Source organism: Eulemur rufifrons, chromosome 7 (assembly GCF_041146395.1).
Source record: "Eulemur rufifrons isolate Redbay chromosome 7, OSU_ERuf_1, whole genome shotgun sequence".
NCBI classification, from domain to species: Eukaryota; Metazoa; Chordata; class Mammalia; order Primates; family Lemuridae; genus Eulemur; species Eulemur rufifrons.
Genome location: NC_090989.1, coordinates 228,672,292 through 228,691,934, shown reverse-complemented (window position 1 = coordinate 228,691,934; position 19,643 = coordinate 228,672,292). Strand labels below are relative to the sequence as shown.

General features: G+C 41.7%; 1 protein-coding gene and 1 long non-coding RNA gene across 4 annotated transcripts in view; one reads left to right on the top strand and one right to left on the bottom strand.

The window, feature by feature from the left end:
* Positions 1-1,273: 1,273 nt before the first annotated feature.
* Positions 1,274-19,643, bottom strand: part of PDCD1LG2 (programmed cell death 1 ligand 2) — a 44,400-nt gene continuing 26,030 nt past the window's right edge. Inside the window, exons 4-6 of one of the 2 annotated variants that reach the window (XM_069474191.1) lie at positions 16,432-16,566; positions 10,581-10,630; positions 1,274-1,298 (exon numbers count right to left, since the gene is read on the bottom strand). In XM_069474191.1, the coding sequence (XP_069330292.1) occupies positions 1,293-1,298; positions 10,581-10,630; positions 16,432-16,566 (191 nt within the window). In that variant the 3' untranslated portion in view covers positions 1,274-1,292. Of the gene's footprint in view, positions 1,299-10,459; positions 10,631-16,431; positions 16,567-19,643 lie in introns of those variants that run through there. The other variant, XM_069474190.1, reaches the window with a different exon arrangement.
* The window catches only part of LOC138387257 (uncharacterized), a 98,077-nt gene continuing 88,852 nt past the window's right edge, over positions 10,419-19,643 (top strand). For both annotated transcript variants that reach the window (XR_011233930.1, XR_011233929.1), the window contains exon 1: positions 10,419-10,465. This is a non-coding gene — a long non-coding RNA (uncharacterized lncRNA). The remainder of the gene's footprint in view (positions 10,466-19,643) is intronic.

The following is a 19,643-nucleotide window of genomic DNA, read 5'->3' as shown; positions in this document are numbered from 1 at the left end:
AGTTTTATATTTCAAAAGAATTTTCTGATTTATATAGATAGAGAATTGAGAAACGGAGATGTGTGATTTATCCATTACTCAATTTCACAATCCTCCGTTCCCATTAACCCCAAATTCTACTCAGTCTGAATACTAGTTAAAGAGCTTGCTTTTGGTCCACTAACGTGAGTCTGTTATACTAATGTGCTGAATAGATCAAGGGTCAAGCTTTATGGCTCCAGTATAAAGAGCAAATTTAATACAACCTGTTGCTGTAGCCCACTTACCCTCTCCCTTGACACACAGGCAGTGGGATCTTGCAGGATTTCCATACTGCCAGTTCTCAAAAGCCTTGGCTAGTCAGCATCACCATATCACAGAGGTGGAAACTGAGGCATGGAAAGGTTAAGTTTCAAGTTATTTAGAGAACCAGAAAAGGAGACTTAGTTTGGGGCTTTGACCATTGTAGCTACTCATTGAAATCTCTGCAGGCACAACATACTAGCATGCCAAATATTTTTGACTATATATCATTGATTAGGTAAGATTAAAAACTAAGAATTTTTTTAAAGGAAAGATGTAGTTAAAAAAGAAAAAATATCATTAAACATGGTGTCGATCCAGGCTAAAACAAATGCTTTGTGATGTATACCTCAACAACAACAACAAAGTGCTTGATGTCTTTACTCCACAATTTGCGCACTTAGTGTGTACTTAAACGCCTTCTGTTAATTAGAGCAACTTCAGACGCTACCGAGATTTCCAGCAAGCCACAAAACATGTCAGTTATGGCTTGAGTTTGTGCAAAGCCCTGTCTGTGGGCTCAGAGTCTCAAGAGGCTCTTCCTGTATACAGAGGAAATTATAGATTAAAAATAACTATTGGCAACTTGTCAGTTTCTGTAACTGGACATTTCCACATATCTCTGCTTCTGGAAATCACTTTGGAAATTTAGGGGGAAAGAATTCCCTTTGGTTTTAGTCTGGCAGCGAGAAGGAGCCTCCAGACACTTACTGGCGTCCAGGATCCAGTGGGGTAATTTTCTAAAGTGCAATAGTGCTTGCTCAGGGGCCACAAGCCGCAGAGGTGAGAGCCAGATCAATGAAGGGGCAGGCTGCTTGACTTCCTCTTGGCACACCATGGGCCAGGTGCTGCCCAGTCTTGTTGCAGACTCCAGATTAAAGTGCTGAGTCATCCAAAGGCACTTGAAAAGTGAAAATGGCAAGCTCTGCAGGCCAGCGGATCCTTGTTCAGAGTCCAGAAGCCTCTTGAGGATGTCCCATCAGGTCACCCTGGCTCCCAATACCACAGGTTCACATCTGGCAAGAAAAGTCCACAAATAAGAAAAATCATTTTTTCTGATTAGAAAACATATAACCTCGCCAATATAGAATGGAATGAGAAACTACTTTCTAAAAAAGCTCATCTGGGCCGGGCGCTCACGCCTGTAATCCTAGCACTCTGGGAGGCTGAGGTGGGCGGATCGTTTGAGCTCAGGAGTTCGAGACCAGCCTGAGCAAGAGCGAGACCCCATCTCTACTAAAAATAGAAAGAAATTATATGGACAGCTAAAAATATATATAAAAAATATTAGCCGGGCATGGTGGTGCATGCCTGTAGTCCCAGCTACTCGGAGGCTGAGACAGGAGGATCGCTTGAGCTCAGGAGTTTGAGGTTGCTGTGAGCTAGGCTGATGCCACGGCACTCACTCTAGCCTGGGCAACAGAGTGAGACTCTGTCTCAAAAAAAAAAAAAAAAAGCTCATCTGTCTGGAGGCAGCATGGTTTAAAACCTTTCTTTCCCCGCTTTCTACCAATGCCCTGGTCCAAATCTTCAACCTCTCTCCTCAGACCTTCCGTCCTCTGTTCTACAGGCTGCAGATAGCTCATTAATCCTGGGGCACATTTCATGGGACTCGCCCATTCAAAACCTTTCATAGTTCCCTATTGTGTTGGATATTTCTATTAGTTCATTCTCCACCCTGCTGCATCCTGTTCACTTCCCAGGAAGACTATGGACTGCATCACTGGGCTTTTCCCTCTGGCTTTGACTGAGCTCAGTCTAGGTGACCAAGAAGGTTGTAGTGAATAGAGAGTGAGGCTGGGGTATCACTTCCTCAACAACCTCCCAGATGGGTTGCAGGTTGACTTTGTCTGTTAAAGACCACAGTTCCTCCTAGCTGTCCCTTTCCTGTTGCCATTATTACCAGGGTCCTGGGAGCTGCTCCCTCCACCTTCTCTTTCAGACCTAAGGATGGCCACTGCTAATCCCAGAGTGCTCAACAACCCTTGCTGGTTTCCCGTAATGCTGCACACACCTTTGTAAATAGTCTCTTTATGAAACCTGCCTCTGTTTCTCAGCATGCCCTTTGTTTCCTGCTAGGACCTGACTGAAACATTCGTGTCTAGTAAGTAAATCTAAACTTCACCTGGAATTCATGGTTCACAATATGGCCCCCAAAAGTCTTTCCACCTTATCTCACACCTGGATTTCTATCCAAACAGGATCACACGGCCTTCTCTGCAGATGCTCCATGCCTTCTTGCCTCTCTGCCTTTTCTCTGGATGTTCCCTGTAGCTAGAAGAATCTGTTATTTCCTTTTCCATGTGGTCCAAATGTCACCTCTTCCATGAAAACTTTCCTCTCCCCTGATCATCTCCAGCCTAACGTGACATTTTTCCCTCTCTCTCAACTTTTCTGTATTATTTCTATCTCTTGTATAAGCCATAGAGAACAATAAAAAATACACAAACTTCTCACACCATTAAAAACTCATGAGCCCAGGTGAGTGATGCTGATAACGACTTCCCCTGCAGCACCCTGCCCCCTCCCCACGACAGCCAGCTCTGTTCAGAAAGAAAGCTTGAAGTCACCTGACATGGAGTGGGCATTTCTGGGGACTCTGAGGACAGGTAAGGTGGGCTTGGGAATAAAGGGATAATTTGAGAGTTACATGATTTTCCAAATATGTTCCAAGAAGTACAAGGTGCCTTAGAGACCTTTGCAGGGACCTATGGTAGGGTGTGTATATCCTCCACTCTAATTCCACCACTGCTTTAGTCTGCTTTATATATAGGAGTTCTGTCTAATATTTCCTTTGTAAAAAGGAAAAGAAAAGGTAAAAGAAAAACATTGGAAACCACTGGAATAGGAAAGGGGAAAGGAAACACACCCATGGTGGAAGGCTGAGGCTGTGGTCAGGGCTCAGGTGGAAGTTCTTAGGAGGAAGACAGGATACTCATGAAAACAAACGAAACAAAACACAGAGGACCCATTTCTAGAGGGTATATGAAAAGTTGGCCTTTTATTTTGATTTTAACCCAAATTATGCTAATGACAACAGTTTTTTTTGAGTACCTTATCTCTAATACTTGATTGTTAAGACTCTTGGATGACTGATATTTTGTTTAATTCATCCTTATAATTCCCACATGGCCTAACTGACACAGAGTCTTGCAAATAGCAGACACTACACATTTGTGAGTGGATAAATGAATAAATTAATAGCACTATGAATCACAAGACTTTTGGGGGGGGGGTCTGCCACGTTTCACTCATGAAGGACACTTAATGTCTCTTAGCCCCAATATTACCATCCCTAAAATGACGAAGCTAGGCTCCATGGTCTGTAAGCCCTAACAAACCAGGGCTTGATGACTAGACTAACTCTTTTTTTTAAAGGAAGCCTGATACATATTTATGGTATCAGAATCTATTCCTAAAGTTTTACTGGTTGACTGCTTGATTGCATAAGAGCAAGAAGGCATGGGGGCCCAAAGAGCAGCACAAGTAAGGTTAGACACAAGGACAATTTCCTCAAATAGAAAGGGCTGTGTGCCATAGACAAAGATTGTCAGTGGGCCTGAGTTCTAGCTCCAATTCTACCACTAAGTTATAAGATGACTTGTTGTAAGTCACCTCATCTCTTCAATCCTTGGAGTGTAACCATCTTTTATAGGTTGGCTGGGCTAGGAATCTTTGAAGAATAACTAAGACTTTGGTATGTGATCTTTAAAGAAGGTATAGCATTGCCCTCCTGAAAGAGTGATGAAAAGTCCCATATAATGCATTGGCCACTGGGATCTAGAGAGGTGAGTGGGGTGGTTAAAGGAGATTCAGCAACTATCGCTTTTCATCTAACAGGCAGCCCAGGGTACTTAAAAATAATACATTGGGGAACTTAGAAATGTAATAAAGTCCACAAAAACTTCAGGAAAGAAAAGCAGAAAACATTGTAAGTTTCCATAACCCAAATGCAATGATTCTGAGAATGCTTATGTTCTTACTTTTATTTCTCTGAAGAAGAGGGGTGTGGTGGGTATATAAAAAACATTTTTTTGTTGCTGTTGCTTTTTGTTTTTTTTTTGAGACAGAATCTCACTCTGTTGCCTGGGCTAGAGTGCCATGATGTCAGCCTAGCTCACAGCAACCTCAAACTCCTGGGCTCAAAGGATCCTCCTGCCTCAGCCTCCTGAGTAGCTGGGACTACAGGTGCACACCATCTCACTCCACTAATTTTTTCTATTTTTAGTAGAGACAGAGTCTCACTCTTGCTTAGGCTGGTCTTGAACTCCTGACTTCAAGCAATCCTCCCACCTTGGCCTCCCAGAGTGCCAGGATTACAGGCGTGAGCCACTGTACCGGGCCATAAAAAAACACATTTTTAATAGAAGATGAATGATGTGGTAACATATTTTCATATCTTACTGTTTTTTTCCTATTTTTTATAATATAGAAAACATTTCCCTACATCATTATTCCTCAGAAATGGAATTTTCAATGGCAACGTATAGTCTATTGAGTATAGGTTCTAATTTTTCCCTTGTATCAGCCAGAGTAGACTAGGTTATGCTGCAGTAACAAGTCAATACAATAAGCAAAGGTTTATTTTTGCTCATGTTCCATGTACGTTGAGAGTTAGCAGAGGGCTCTGTTAATTTTCATTACTCAGAGACCAAGGCTGATATAGAAATCACTGCCTAGAATGTTGCTGGTCACCATGCCAGATGGAAAAAGAAAACAAGGCAAAGCACATGCTAGCTCTTACATCTTCCACCCAGAACTAACACACATCACTTATTCTTACATTTAATTGACCAAAGCAAATTACATGACCACACGTAACTACAAATTAATTGCAGGGAAATACAGTCCTATCATGTGCACAAAGGCAAGAGATTGAGAAATGGTGAAACAACACTAATGACCACCACATCCACCCTGCAGAAGGATGGGAATGAGCTATCTCTTTGGCCACATTTCGTTTTATGTGAGTATTTTTATTTTGCAATATTAAAGTTAAGGCTTTGAAGGCCCATCTGGGGAGATAGGAATATAGATTTACTAAGAATAAGAACTGTCTAGGGGCAGAGACATGGAGTGGAAAACCCAGCTCTGAGCAGCTGTTGCTTAAGATACTGAACCCTTCCAGGTACTTTTGCAATAATCAGATCTTGCTTCAGTTGTTGGTTAGTGAAGCAAAACTAGCAAACTCTTCCCTTCTTATGTGGGAAGGAAGAATATTCGTCTGAATAAAAGTCCTGTCAGAAGTACTTGCAATGGCATGCCCAGGCCAAGTCCCATGACACCATCTCTCAAGGTGATGCTGAGTCAGAATATGAGGGTGCAGGATGGCTCCTGGGCAGCCTAGAACTGGACACTTTCCTCACAATGGGTGGTTTCAGGGTGAGGTAGAGCTAGCATGGCAGAGAATGGGCATGAGAGAATGAGAGTCCTGAGCTGGCTGGGCCTGAGCAATATTAAAATATTAACCATGGGCCAGGCATGGTGGATCACACCTGTAATGCCAGCACTTTGGGAGGCTGAGGTGGGAGATCGCTTGAGGCCAGGAATATGAGACCAACCTGGGCAACATAGCAAGACCCCATATCTACAAAAAAATTTAAAAAATTAGCCACGTGGAGTGGTGCATGCCTATAGTCCTAGCTACTCAGGAGGCTGTGCCCAGGAGTTGGACATTGCAGTGAGCTGTCATCACACCACTGCACACCAGCCTGGGTGACTGGAGACAGAGTGAGACTCTGTCTCCTAAAAAAAAAATTAACCATGATAATTACTGGGAAATGAATTATAAATTTTTTTATTTTCTTTATATTTTTTATTTTTATACTCAGGAAAAAATAAGTAACTTAAAAAATGTTCTCAAAATTGTTATAAGTTATTCTTTTTTGAGCTGGTAGACTCAACTAAAATAAACAAAATTTATGTTTATATTTCTTTCTTAGTAGTGAGCCAAGTTTGGTCAAAATCAGTCATCTTCTTTTAAATTTATCACAGAATAAACTACAAGAAGCCTAGACAAATGGACATGAAAAACATCAAATACCCAATAGTTACATTAACACTAAAATCTCATTTCATTATATTGACCAGGTAGACATAAAATATAGACACAGAAGCAGCCAGAAAATAATGCTATAATCATGTGTTTAATCTTTTATCCACTTGGAGTATAAACAAATAAACAAAAAAAGTGGTATAGACTGTGTGTATAATGCAGAGGAAAAATAAAGAGGTATGAGTCATGGGAGGGATTCTTACAGATTAAGCAAAAGACATATAGTGTATAGGTGTGGACTCTGGACTTGAATACCTGGATCAATTTGCTGGCTCTTGTATTTATTAATATTAGCCATATGACCTTGGGCAAGTTTTTTAACCTTCCCATATTTAGTTTCTTCTACAAAATGAGGGTGGGGTATATACCTCATTTATGAATAGTTCTGCAATAAACATGTGAGTGCAAGTATCCCTTTGATACAGTGATTTCTTTTTCTTTGGGTAAATATCCAGTACTGGGATTGCTGTGTGTGGTAGTTCTGTTTCTAGCTCTTTGAGAAATCTCAGTACTATTTTCCATAGTAGCTGTACTAATTTACATTCCCACCAACAGTGTATGAGAGTTCTGTTTTCTCTGCGTCCTCATCAGCATCTGTTATTTTTTGTCTTGTTATTAATAGCCATTCTAACTGGGGTAAGATGATATCTTATTGTGGTTTTGATTTGCATTTCCCTGATGATTAGTGGAATGTTGAGCATTTTTTCTATATATATGTTGGCCATTTGTATGTCTTGTTTTGAGAAATATCTATTCTTGTGTTTTGCCCATTATATAATGAGATTATTATTTTTTCTACTATTTAGTTGTTTGACTTCTGTGTATATTCTAGATGTTAGTCCTAGGTTGGATGAATAGTTTGCAAATATTTTTTCCCATTCAAGAGGTTATCTCTTCAGTCTGTTGATAGTTTCCTTTGCTGTGAAGAACTTTTTGGTTTAATATAGTCTCATATGTCTATTTTTGGTTTTGTTGCCTGTGCTTTTGAGGTGTTAGCCATAAAGTCTTTGCCTTGACCAATGTCCTGAAGTGTTTTCCCTAAGTTTTCTTCTACTAGTTTTGGGTCTGACCTTTAAGTCTTTAATCCATTTTGAGTTGATTTTTGTATATGGTGAGAGATAGGGGTCTAGTTTCATTCTTTTATACACAGATATCCAATTTTTCTGTTATCATTTATTGAAGAGGGTGTCCTTTCCCCAATGTATATTCTTGGTGACCATGTCAAAAATCAGTTGGCTGTAAATACATGAATTTACTTGTAGGTTCTCTATTCTGTTCCATTGGTCTATGTGTCTGTTTTTATGCAAATACCATGCTGTTTTGGTTTCTGTAGTCTTGTAATATATTAATATTTTAAAGTTAGAGAGTATGATGCCTCCAGCATTGTTCTTTTTGCTCAGGATTGTGTTGACTGTTCAGGCTCTTTTTTGGTTCCATAGAAATTTCAGGATTGGTTTTTTTATTAATACATCTGTGAAAAATGACAATGCTATTTTCTTAGGGATTGCATGGAATCTGTAGATTTCTTTGGGTGGTATGCTTATCTTAACAATAGTCTCCTAATCTGTGAGCATGGGATGTCTTTTCATTTGTTTGGGTCCTCTTCAATTTCTTTCATCAGTGGTTTGTGGTTTTCCTTGTACCTTGTAGAGATCTTTCACCTCCTTGGTTCAGTTTATTTCTAAGTATTTTTTTGGTAGCTACTGTAAATGGGATTGAATCATTGCATCTCTCTCTTTCTATTTCTCTTCCTGCCCCTCCACCACATTGGCTCTCTTTCTCTGGAGAAGCCTGACTGATATGGTACCTCTTACCCCCAGCAACAGGAACTAGTTTTCCTGACTGTCCAAATACTGGGGCCCAGACTGATCTTCTCTCTATTCCAAAATTCAGTATCTTCATGTCCTGCTCCCTATTCTTCCCAGGAGATATTAACCAAAATGTTAAATTAGTTCTTGCTAAAGAATTAATAACTGCTGAGTAACTTAATAGGGAGGAACTTAAAATGCATCTACTAAAATCTAATGCATTGGTATTTGTCTTGACAAAACCATAAAACATTATGCTGAATAAATATGGGCCATTTTTTCCATTACTGTTGATCACTAGTGAATTGCTACATTTCATGCAGCTCTAAACATGATTAAAAAGATTTGAATCAATCAGAAAAGAATTTTGAATGCAACTGAAACATGTAGGGCACAAAATAATATATCACCATTATAAGTATTAAAAGATGTATGTCCATGACGAAGACGAATGGAAATACTGATAAATAAACAACATAATTATTTTTTAAAAAGAGCTTCTACTCCACATTTGGTAAATATATTCACAGGGCCTATGACTTATCCCACATCAAAGGCAACATCATTCATCGATCACCACACTCCTCCCTCACAAATGATCTCCCAAGCCATCCTTATCTTTGCCCCAGGAATCCCTGGGCTTGAAATGAGGCCTATTTGCTCTTCTAGATTTGGTCCTGTTTTATCAATTGGTATTACAATGTCTGTATCTTTCTGCAAAGGACATTTAACAAGCCTTTGAATGTGCCTCAATCCCTCAAATAGATGTTTCTGCCCTAATTACTCAGATCCTAAGCTTTTTCTGATAGTATTTTCTTTCTACGACAGAGGTTGCAAACCTCTGGGTAGATTTAATTTGGCTTGTTCAGTATTTAAAATCTTTTCAGCCAGCATTTAAAAACTAGGACATTTTATATAAACATCTGGATCTCCATCTTCTCTGGCAATGATAGGCTAGTGCTGAGCTGACAGGGCATGCGCTGTCTGGGATGTTGCAGTCTCACCCACCACTCCCTATCTGGTGACACCAGATCCTTTTCACTCATTTCATCAGCTGCCTTGCCCTGTTGGGTATCTGAGTTTACTATGTCTGTTCTCAGGCCTTTCAACATTTCCTCCTCTGTACTGAGCAGTTGAAGGAGTCACTGCTTCAGTACTCAAAGCTCCAAGCTCATGAAACAGAAAACCACTGGTGCCTCTTCTGGAAACTCACCTCTAGGCCAAGCAAACCATTTTATAGGAATACAGGATTTTGTTTCTTAAGAAATGAAAGTTTTAATCAGGCCTGCCAGTGTTGACATGAAACTTTTCTGAGTCAAGAAAATATCATTACTGATTCAGAGAAGCTCAGTGTGACTGGACCTAAGTTTCGTCCTGCCCTAAGCTGCATCTGTTCCCTGGTTCTGTGCCCCAGGACGTGAGCACACGGTGACAGGATGTATCTTCAAGAATAGCTTTCAGGCCCGGAGTGGGAGATGAAAATTGTCCAAAGGCCAATTTCATTCCTTTGAGTCATATTTTGTGCTTATGCCATGTGCTCATGCTACTTCTATGAGAGGGACACAGACCCTGGAATTTGAAGAAGGTGTTCTGGGGTTGTTGTCATGATTGATTCCTCCAGAATTCTGGCGCTCTATTCAGCAGATTTCCAACATGAGTAGTTTTGAATATTCTGAGTGGTTGATGTAACCTCATTTAGAAACTTCTATGATTTGCCTATGATCATTTTGGTAAACTTACAAACTCACGTGTCACATCATATGATTTCTTGATTACAAAAGGAAAGGCAGCTTATCTCAAGAAAGCTACAAATACCCATTTTCTGGCATGACCCAGGCCTGTCTGAGCCCAAAACACTGTGCTTCCACAGGGTCTAAGCTTTCCATCCAACCAGCCTGAGTGATTTCAGCAACCCATTTTTTTGACCTCCATAGCACATCCTTCCTCTTTCACAAATTCCAGCTCCAAGCCTGTTCATCTCATGAAGAGTTTTCTATTTGTCCAGTACTCCTTGCCTCACAGCCCCTAACAATATACTTCTCAATCATTGCTTGTTGCAAAAACATTTCAGCTGTTGATTGCATTACAGTTGAATACCTCCTCCTTGCTGTTAAATATTAACCATGTTTCTAACCATGTGAGCCCAGAGGTCCTGTGAAGTATTGCCTAGGGCTGCTCAGGAACATAGACTGAGCAAAAGACAGCATGATTATTCTGCTGCTGTGCAAGACACCATCTTTGCTCCCCAAGAAAGGTACGGAAGAACACAGTATTGAAGAACAAGCCTTAGCTGGAATGCCACCGAACAGGAAGATTCTGTGTAAGTTGGAACTATTCAGTTGCCTTTTGTGAATTAAGAGAACAGTAGTTATTTCTTAATTCAAGCTAGGAGAATAAAGGAGATGAAAAAGAAAAGTAAAATCCTGCTTACTCACAGCTCTATTCACTTTCCTCTTTATTGTGGTGACAGATCTTATTGTTGTGTCTGAAAAAGAAAAATCCCAGAATTAGAATAAAATTAATGAGAAAATTATTCTGTTTACAGACTAAAATATGGAAGAACAAAAAGCAAATCCAAACAAATCCACATATAGGCTGGGTGTGGTGGTTCATGCCTGCAATCCCAGCACTTTAGGAGGCTGAGGCAGCAGGATTGCTTGAGCCCAGGAGTTCAAGGTGACAGGGAGCTATGATCATGCCACACTGCACTCTAGCCTGGGCAATAGAAAGAGACCCTATCTCAAAAAAAAAAAAAAAAAAATCCATCTGTAGAAGTTTAAATGTCCACTGTGGCTTGGGATCTCAGGCTGGGTAATGCTGAATGTAAAATCTGGTCCCTAGGCAAAGATTGTGAACAAAGAAGGCCCTTACTTCCCATTCCTTTGTCTGTCCCTGGCCTCCAGTCACTCAAAGGCTGAGGGGTTGCTAATTTGGGTATTCAACCCAGGAGATGTCTCCAAAATTCTCTATCCCTTTTCTGCTTTAGCCTTGATAGCTACTTCCTGTCTTCCTGCCCAGGCACAGAGCAGAAGATCTGGTCAGTTAATCTGCACTAGGGTGAAAATGACTGATACCAGTTCAACGTATCTCATGGGGCAGAAGCAAGGTTCATATAATGGGATGCTGCTCACCACTAAGTTCCCTTGGTTTCATGTCTGTCTGTCTGTCTTTCTTTCTTTCTTTCTTTTTTTTTTTTTTTTTTTTTTTTTCTTGAGACAGAGTCTCTCTCTGTTGCCCAGGCTAGAATGAGTGCCGTGGCGTCAGCCTAGCTCACAGCAACCTCAAACTCCTGAGCTCAAGGGATCCTCCTGTCTCAGCCTCCCGAGTAGCTGGGACTACAGGCATGCACCACCATGCCTGGCTAATTTTTTCTATATATACTTTTAGTTGTCCATATAATTTCTTTCTATTTTTAGTAGAGATGGGGTCTCGCTCTTGCTCAGGCTGGTCTCGAACTCCTGAGCTCAAACAATCCGCCCACCTCGGCCTCCCAGAGTGCTAGGATTACAGGCGTGAGCCACCGCGCCCGGCTGGTTTCATGTCTTTCTTAACCCCTGATTTCACATGTTCCCTCCCACTCTGATTCTCCTTCAGTACTTGATGTCCAGCCCCTGCCATTACCTGGGTCCCTGAACTCAGTCTATCCTTAATTCTGCTTTTGCTCTGTACACCAGGTTTTCAGTAATTCCCCTCATGACCAGCCTGACCTTGGCCTGGAATTTCAGCAGTGTAGTCTCCTCCAAGAAGGTTTGCATTTGAAAGGAACCCAGTGGTTAACCCATGGGGATTGCTCTCAAATGTTGGCATTTCAGTGGAGGCTGCTTTAATGCCTGAGCTCAGTACTTCCATTCTCTGTGGGCCTTAGGCAACCATAAACCAGCATATTTGACCTTTGGTTTAAATTCTTGTAAAGTTCTGGCTCAGTCTTCTAGAGCAGTGCCACTCAAAGTCTGGTCCATGGTCTGGTGCTGGTACATTTGTTACCAGTTCTTGATGAGATAAGTATAGAAATTGAGTGTAAATGTCTAGAAACTTTAGTAATTCTTTTACTATGTTATGATTTTTCTGATTATATTTATTGAAATGTAAAATAATATGTATTGAGTCTAATAAATATTGGGCTTATTGTTTTATGCCTTTGTACTTTCCATTACATTTTTTAGTGATTCATTATAGTGTATAAAATATATTGATCCCAACATATTGGAAATTTAAAAAACAAACAAACGAACAAACTGATTCTTCACCAGAGAGTTTGAGAAATGCTATTCTCAAGATCTGGAAGCCTGTCTAGAGATCTAGATACTATAGCTGGTGATTCCTACTAGACTCCATCTAGGCTTTGCCATTGGCCCAGCAAGTCAATGAACAAGTCACTTAAGTCTTCTAGGTGGAGATTTGCTTTCTCCTTCCATTGCCCAAAGATAATACTATTTAGATTGGGCCAATTTCTATTAAGCACTTTTCCAATAAAACAGTTTTGGAGTCATATAGACCTGTATTCAAATCCCAGCTGTATGACTTTAGAAAGTCATATAGATTTTCTGAGCCTCAGTTTCTTCATCTGAAAAATAAAGATACTACTCCCTGCCTCAAACAATTTTGTGAAATTATATGAAGTTTTTAAAGAGTATAGCACAGTGATATTCAATAGACCTTTCTGCAGTGATGAAAATGTTGCATAATATATCTACACTGTCCAATATGGTAGCTACAGCTGCACGTGGCTATGGAGCACTTACAGAGTCTGAGCCCCTAAAATGTGACTGATGAATGGAATTTTTATTTAACTTAAATTTAAATAGCCACAGATAGCTATTATATTGAACAAAACAGGTCTAGCATACTCACTTGCATATAGTAGATTCAATACTGAAAAGTTTATTGAACATCTATTATATGCCAGGCACTGGGCATACAGTGGTAAATGAAAGAAACACATTCCTTATACTCATAAAACTTAAAGACTCATGGATAAAGCAGAATTTGACATTATTTTACAACAGAAGTTGCAAACTTCTTCTCTGGAAATTAGCAGGTCACCGCAGAGCCCTGAACTATACAATAGTTCCTCTTAGGGGAAAATGGTAAACAGATGGTAAACAGGACCTTTTATGGACCAACAATGGCTCCCCTCTCAATATATCTTAGTGTGTAGAGCTAGTCACTGAGCATAGGTGGGTAAATCTGTTTAGGAGGCAAAGAGCCTTCTGGAATGAAAGGGACCTAGATTGCTACCTCTTTACTTGACTCTCCAATGGCCTAAGAAGTTGAGGACAACAGAGGCCCTAAGAGGAACTCTACAGAAGGAAGTTAGGACTGTGTCCCAGGCTCAACATAAGGGCCTAGAGTGGGAGAGGCTGGCTGTGCACAGCTGTGGCCAAGGAAGGAATCCCTTCTGATCTCATCAGCCCATGGAGGTCCTGCTTTAGGACCAATTCAGCATGTGGGGGGAGCCATAACAGTTGTAATATTATCTTGTATCACTGTAGCCTTTGGGCAGGTGGGTCTGGACTAGCAAGGATACCTTTGCACAGTGGATGAAGACACCTGGAAGAAACAGATTTTGCATGGCAGGAACAGAAACAGCAATAGCTCAAAACCAGGGCCTCTGGTAGACTAACCTAGCTCCCCAGTATCCTTCCCCAGTAGCCTCCTGACAGTTTGTGGGAGGTGAGGAAATCCAGGTTGTAAGAGGGAGACATTGGATTTCTTGCTAAGATGGGCAGGTAGGTGCTTGAGGAATTAACTGGAAACTTAAAATTAAAAGGGATGCAATTGCATTTGTGGCCCAAGCTATTAAAACAGGCCCTAGACATGCAATTGTGTGCTGAGTGTATTGAAAGGAGAAGTAGGTGCTATTGAAGCATACAACAAGGGGATTTTATGTAATGGGTGTGGTGAGGAGGGCTAGAGTCAGGGGATACTTGATGAAGTGACAGATTAGCTGAGATTTAAAGTTGACTTCAACTCACATGGACAAGAAGAAGAAAGCATTTTAAGAAGAGAGAATACTATATGAGAAAACTCAGAATTGAAAGAGTCGGTTGCTTCTGAAGACTGGAAAATCCTGTATAGCTAGAGCGTGGACAATGCAGGTGATGGTGATGCAGTTAAAGGTGGAGACATGAGTCAAAACTCTCAGGGCTTGTTGGAACTTCATCTAACGAGCAATGGGAAGCCATGGGAGAGGTCTGGACAAAGGAGACATGGTAGATTTGTAATTTTAAAGGCCTGGTTAGCTAAAAGTGAGAATAGACCATACTGGAGGTGGCAGGAGTGGATGCAGGGAGACCAGTTAGGAGGATTCAGCTGCGGGAGAGGTTGGACTACAGTAGTGGCAATGAAGTTGGATCAATAAGCTGTAAAATATTTATTCTATTGCTGCTTCTCATTTTACAGATAGAAAGACCATCTCAAAGCAGTTAGGTGATTCAAAAAAGGTCATAAATGAATGGTAACACCAGGTCCAAATCTAGCCCTCTGACTCCGGTTTAAAGCTCTAGCCGCAGTACCAGCAGTTCTCAACCCTTTTCCATGGCACATAAATTTCTGTGCATGGCAGACACATTTCTACACGTGCACCCGTGTATCTCCTATGAGACAAAGCAGATCTAAATACGAGTGAATTAGAGAAGGGGGCTATGATATAGGCAATTGTATGATTTCCCTCTGGTTCATTAAAAACAAAAAAAGGAATCATTTTGCAAATGTATTCACTTAATTCTTATTAGGAACAAAGCTCTCCCAGCGACAGCTGGGGCCCGAGCTTCATACCCCAGCCCTGAGCTACTGATATCCACTCACTCTTGAGATTAGGATGGGGGAAGAGGGGAAGGTTTTTTTCCCACTCCGTCTATAAGTGCAACTCCATTCTGTTCTCCCAAAGAAAGCCAGAACAGAAGACTCAGCTGCTCATTACGGAAGTGAATAAGGAGTCCTCAGGCCCCAGGACTGGAACTTTGGTATAAAGCTGTTTCCAAGAGGTATATGTGTGGGAGGTAAAAGAATGACAGAAGGTACAACTCTAATGAGCTGCATCTACCACAGCCCTCTGAGGTCATGGGCTTACAGGAGTGATTCTACTTGAAATTCAAAGTTCTTCTGGACAAACCCTGTAATTCATCCTCCTTTACTGTGAGGCTCCCTTCCCCTCCCCTTTTATTTCCTTCCTTCCTCCTTCCTCTCTCTTTTTCCCCCTCTCTTTTCTTCTCTCCAGTCCTCCCTTTTTCCCTCCCTTCCTCTCTTTTTCTTCCACTCTTATCCCCCCGCCCTTTTTCTTTTGACAACAGTTCTTTCTTGCATTCTATAGTTAGAGGTTTTGTGGTCAGCAACCAAGCTAATGAACACATAGGGCAATGGATAAATAAGGGTATGGCAATATTTTATGGCAGTTGAGAATATAGAAGTTATGACTGTACATGCAGGATAACAACCACCTAAAATTCCCCCTAGTCCTCAAATAGTGTTTCCCCAGATTCCTGTTGAATTATTTCCAGATGTCATTTCCTTTTGTACAGACAAGGCCATGTATAGACCTTGAGAGACATATGTTGGATGGTTTAGGAAATCACCAGATAGGTCTGCATACATCCTGGGGGTTTTGTGGGCAGCCTCCTCCCAGTAAACCAAGGACAGCCACATGAGCAATTGAATTCTCTGTCCAGGGTTCAGAGGCTGCAGGCATCCTCTGTCCCAGCCGGCACAGTAGGAGTGGGTTAGTGAGAGCAGAACAGGCTGAGGAGAAACTCCAGGGGAGCTGCTGGAAGACCTCAGGGCACCACCAACCAGGTGCTCTCCTCACCCCAAATGGCCTCACAAACCCTTCTTTCCATACCCAACCAGGGGATTTAGATTCCTGGGAGACAGGGGTGGGTTTAACCCAGCTCATATCCAGAATGGGGAAAAGGGATGAGAACTAAAGGAATCCTCAGCAAGGATCCTGGCAGCCTCCCTCTGGCAAAGTCTGGCCTGTCTGTATTGCGAAAACAGCATCACTATCACGAGGCTGATGAAAGTTCTTGGCTCAAAGAACAAAGCAAACTCTTTCAGACACAGGAACATCACATTCCCTTTAAAAGAAAACTCGGTGTAAGGAGTTCAGCTCACTGAAGACCACAGCCATTTTCTTCTAGGGGAAAAAAAATCATTAGAACAAGCTAAAAGTGGTTCATAAGCCCCAAGTGATTTAGTGTGAAGCTGGGAAGGGGAGGCCTGCGGTGCAAAGGAGAGGCTCACGCTGCGGACAGCCTGTCCATTTGGTTACCATGAATAAAACTCACTTACCTTTTCTAGAATAGAGCTTTTGGCAGAGCCGTTTTCTTAGGACTATCATTGTGGCTATGAAAATTAAAGCAATGGTGCAGGAAGGGATGAAAATGTGAAGCAGCGAAGTTGGAGTGACCTCGGGATCTATCCGACCTGGGTGAAGGAAAAGCAGCAGAATCCCATTACATGGCAGCTCAGCGGGAGACCAACAAGTTGGCCATGTGAGTGGGTTATAACCACCATGGCCAGGTGTGTCGAGCATTTACTCCGTGCCAGACACTGTTCATCTACTCCTCACAACAACCCTGTGATGTAGGCTCTACTACTGTCCCTATTTTATTGGTGAAGAAAGTGAGACAGAGAGGCTAGAAACTTTCCCCAAATTAGACAGTAAGTGACTTATCGGAGATACAATTCAGGCTGTCTGGTTCCAGATTCTGTGCTTTTTGGCACTCTGATAAATCTACCATATTCTCTTTTTCTATCTATCTATCTATCATCTATCAACCTTTCTTTTTCCTCTTCTTCCTCCACCTACCCCCCTCATCATCATCTCTCTCTTTCCAGTGGGAAGGTCCCTCAGCCCATAAATGTCTTTCCTCTACTGACAAGCACTCACAGTGCTTAGATCTATACCATTAGTTATTCAATTTCAAGCATTAACAGGATCCTTTTGAAAAACTTGAATATCCTGGGTAGTGTTAATATACAAAATCCAGCCCCTCACGTCTTAGTATGGATTACTACAACTGGTCCTTGGCTTTGTCTCAGCTAATCAAGGTCTGGCACTGAGGAAAAGATGAGTTTAGTAAGAGAGGTGGATGAGAAGAATAATTTTGCAGGCTGGGGAAAGCCTTGTCAAAGGAGAGCTCTGGGTATCTACAGGTTAGAACAAGGGCTCCAGCAAGGCTGCAAGAGTGTTCACAATAGGGAGATGAGAGAGTATACCCAGCTTAAGTTGTGCCCTTTTCAAAAGCTTGATTTTTGCCTCGTGAGTCACTCATGGGGAATACACATAACAGGCTGAGCAGGAAAAACTGGACAGAGCTTCTCAGGAGGAAGGAAGGGCTCAGTCCTGCCAGCTTCACAGGACTCCGCACACCACCTCCAGCACAGTGCTGTTTGAGAACTATAGATTGTTTTCTCTGAGAAGGGATCAGACATCATTTAGTCTGAGACCCTCATTTTAGAGTTGAGGAAGTAAGGCTCAGAGATGCTAAATAAGTTGTAGAGCCAGAGTTGCAAACCCAGATCTCTCTAACCCAAAGCTCGGTCCCCACAGATATTTGTCACTATCCAAAAATGTGTGGTGAACATTAAGGAAGGAAAGGATAAGGAGCCTGGCTCATCGACACCTTGGATAACCCATATTGATTGTAATCTGCTCCTTTACTTCTAGCAAGTGCTTATTGAGAGCTTGCTGCATGTAGCACTGTAAGTCAAGGAGCACCGGGCTCCTCACTGTCTCCCACAACCGGAGGGGTCCCCACACCTCAGTGCCTCACGCAAACTCTTGCCCTGTGCAGATTCCCCCTTAGTGCCTTCCACATGCAGAAGCTCTACTCCTCCCTGAAGACTTTCCAAAGTTGAAAATCCAACAGAACATCAATCTGCTTAGATGCAGTCGGAGGGCAAAGGCTTTACTTATCTAAGTCACCTCTGAATCCTCTATAGAGCCAAGTACCAGTTACATGAAAGGTGACCATAAAGATTTGTTGGGCTGAATTGACTATCTGTCTGTCTAGCCTACTTAGCTTGATCTTCCTAGTCATTAGTTACCTTGTGGTAAACAGCTGGTTATTCCTTTAATCTATTGTCTTTATTCCCTAGCATTAGGGTGTCAGCTGGACACAAGTCTTCTCAGAGACTGCATTTCCAAGCCTTCCCTGTCGTTAGGTGTGCCCAGCTATGTAAACTAAGTTCTGGCCAAGAGAATGGATCTTCTGAGTCTTGGCCTTAAAACATTGACTACGTCTTCCACCACTCTTTTTCCTTTTTGAGGGATGAAATATAGATTTGGCCATGACCTAGCTTTGAAAATTCAACAGGGACAACATCTTGGAGATGTTGCTCTGGAGCCAGAGCAACAAGATGGAAAGAACTTGGATCACTGAATGAAAATAAAGTATGAAACACAACTACTTGGCTGCTCTGAACCACCTGAATATTACATGGAGAGAAATATACTCTGTCTTGTTTGAGTCACTTTATTTTTTTGGGGGGGGGGAGGTCTCTTCATTATGGTAGTTTAGCCTTTATCTTTTATCCTTTTTTTTTTTTTTTTTTTTTTGAGACAGAACCTCACTCTGTTGCCCAGGCTAGAGTGCCGTGGCATCAGCCTAGCTCACAGCAACCTCAAACTCCTGGGCTCAAGCAATCCTCCTGCCTCAGCCTCCCAAGTAGCTGGGACTACTGGTGCATGCCACCACACCCGGCTAATTTTTTCTATTTTTAGTAGAGATGGAGTCTTACTCTTACTCATGCTGGTCTCAAACTCCTTACCTCAAGCGAGCCTCCTGCCTCAGCCTCCCAGAGTGCTAGGATTACAGGCGTGAGCCACTGCACCCGGCCAGCCTATATCTTAATAACATATTTTTCTAAATTGTTTTATAATAATTGCAAACTCTTTAATAATGATATAATGATGCAATGGGAAAAAATGTTTGCCTTGTCCTTACCAAATATCATGCACTCACAAGGAAGCCATGCATCTTGCTAGAGGTGCCATATTTTTTCCTGTTTACACGCTTTCTGAGTGCCAAGCACTTTACAAGCATATTTCATTTAATACTCACAATAACCCTATGAGGTATCTACTATTATTTACCCTCATTCTACACTGAGGGTAGACTGAATGCTAAGGTGGCTAAGTAGTATGTTCAAATCCTCAAAGCTAGTAGGTAGCAGAGAGGGAGGATTTGCAAGTTAAGTCTGCCTGACTTCAGAGCCCAGAGCCCATGCTCTCGATGACTGCTGGGAGCCACCTCCAGGTCTCCTAGGAGACTTCTCTTTTCTGCCAGCTCCACAAGAGTCTTTTCACAGCTAGTTTTTGTGCTCCAGTCCCATTACATTTCCTAATGAAAATACAACAACTGGGCAGAAGAAAGCCTATTTCAAAAGGAAAATAATCTTGTTGCTCCTAAACTTCTGCTTGGAAATTAGGATGTTCAGTCATCCATTCTGGAGTTGCTGGAGCACCTGCCACCTGCACATTCTCATTTCTGTGTTTG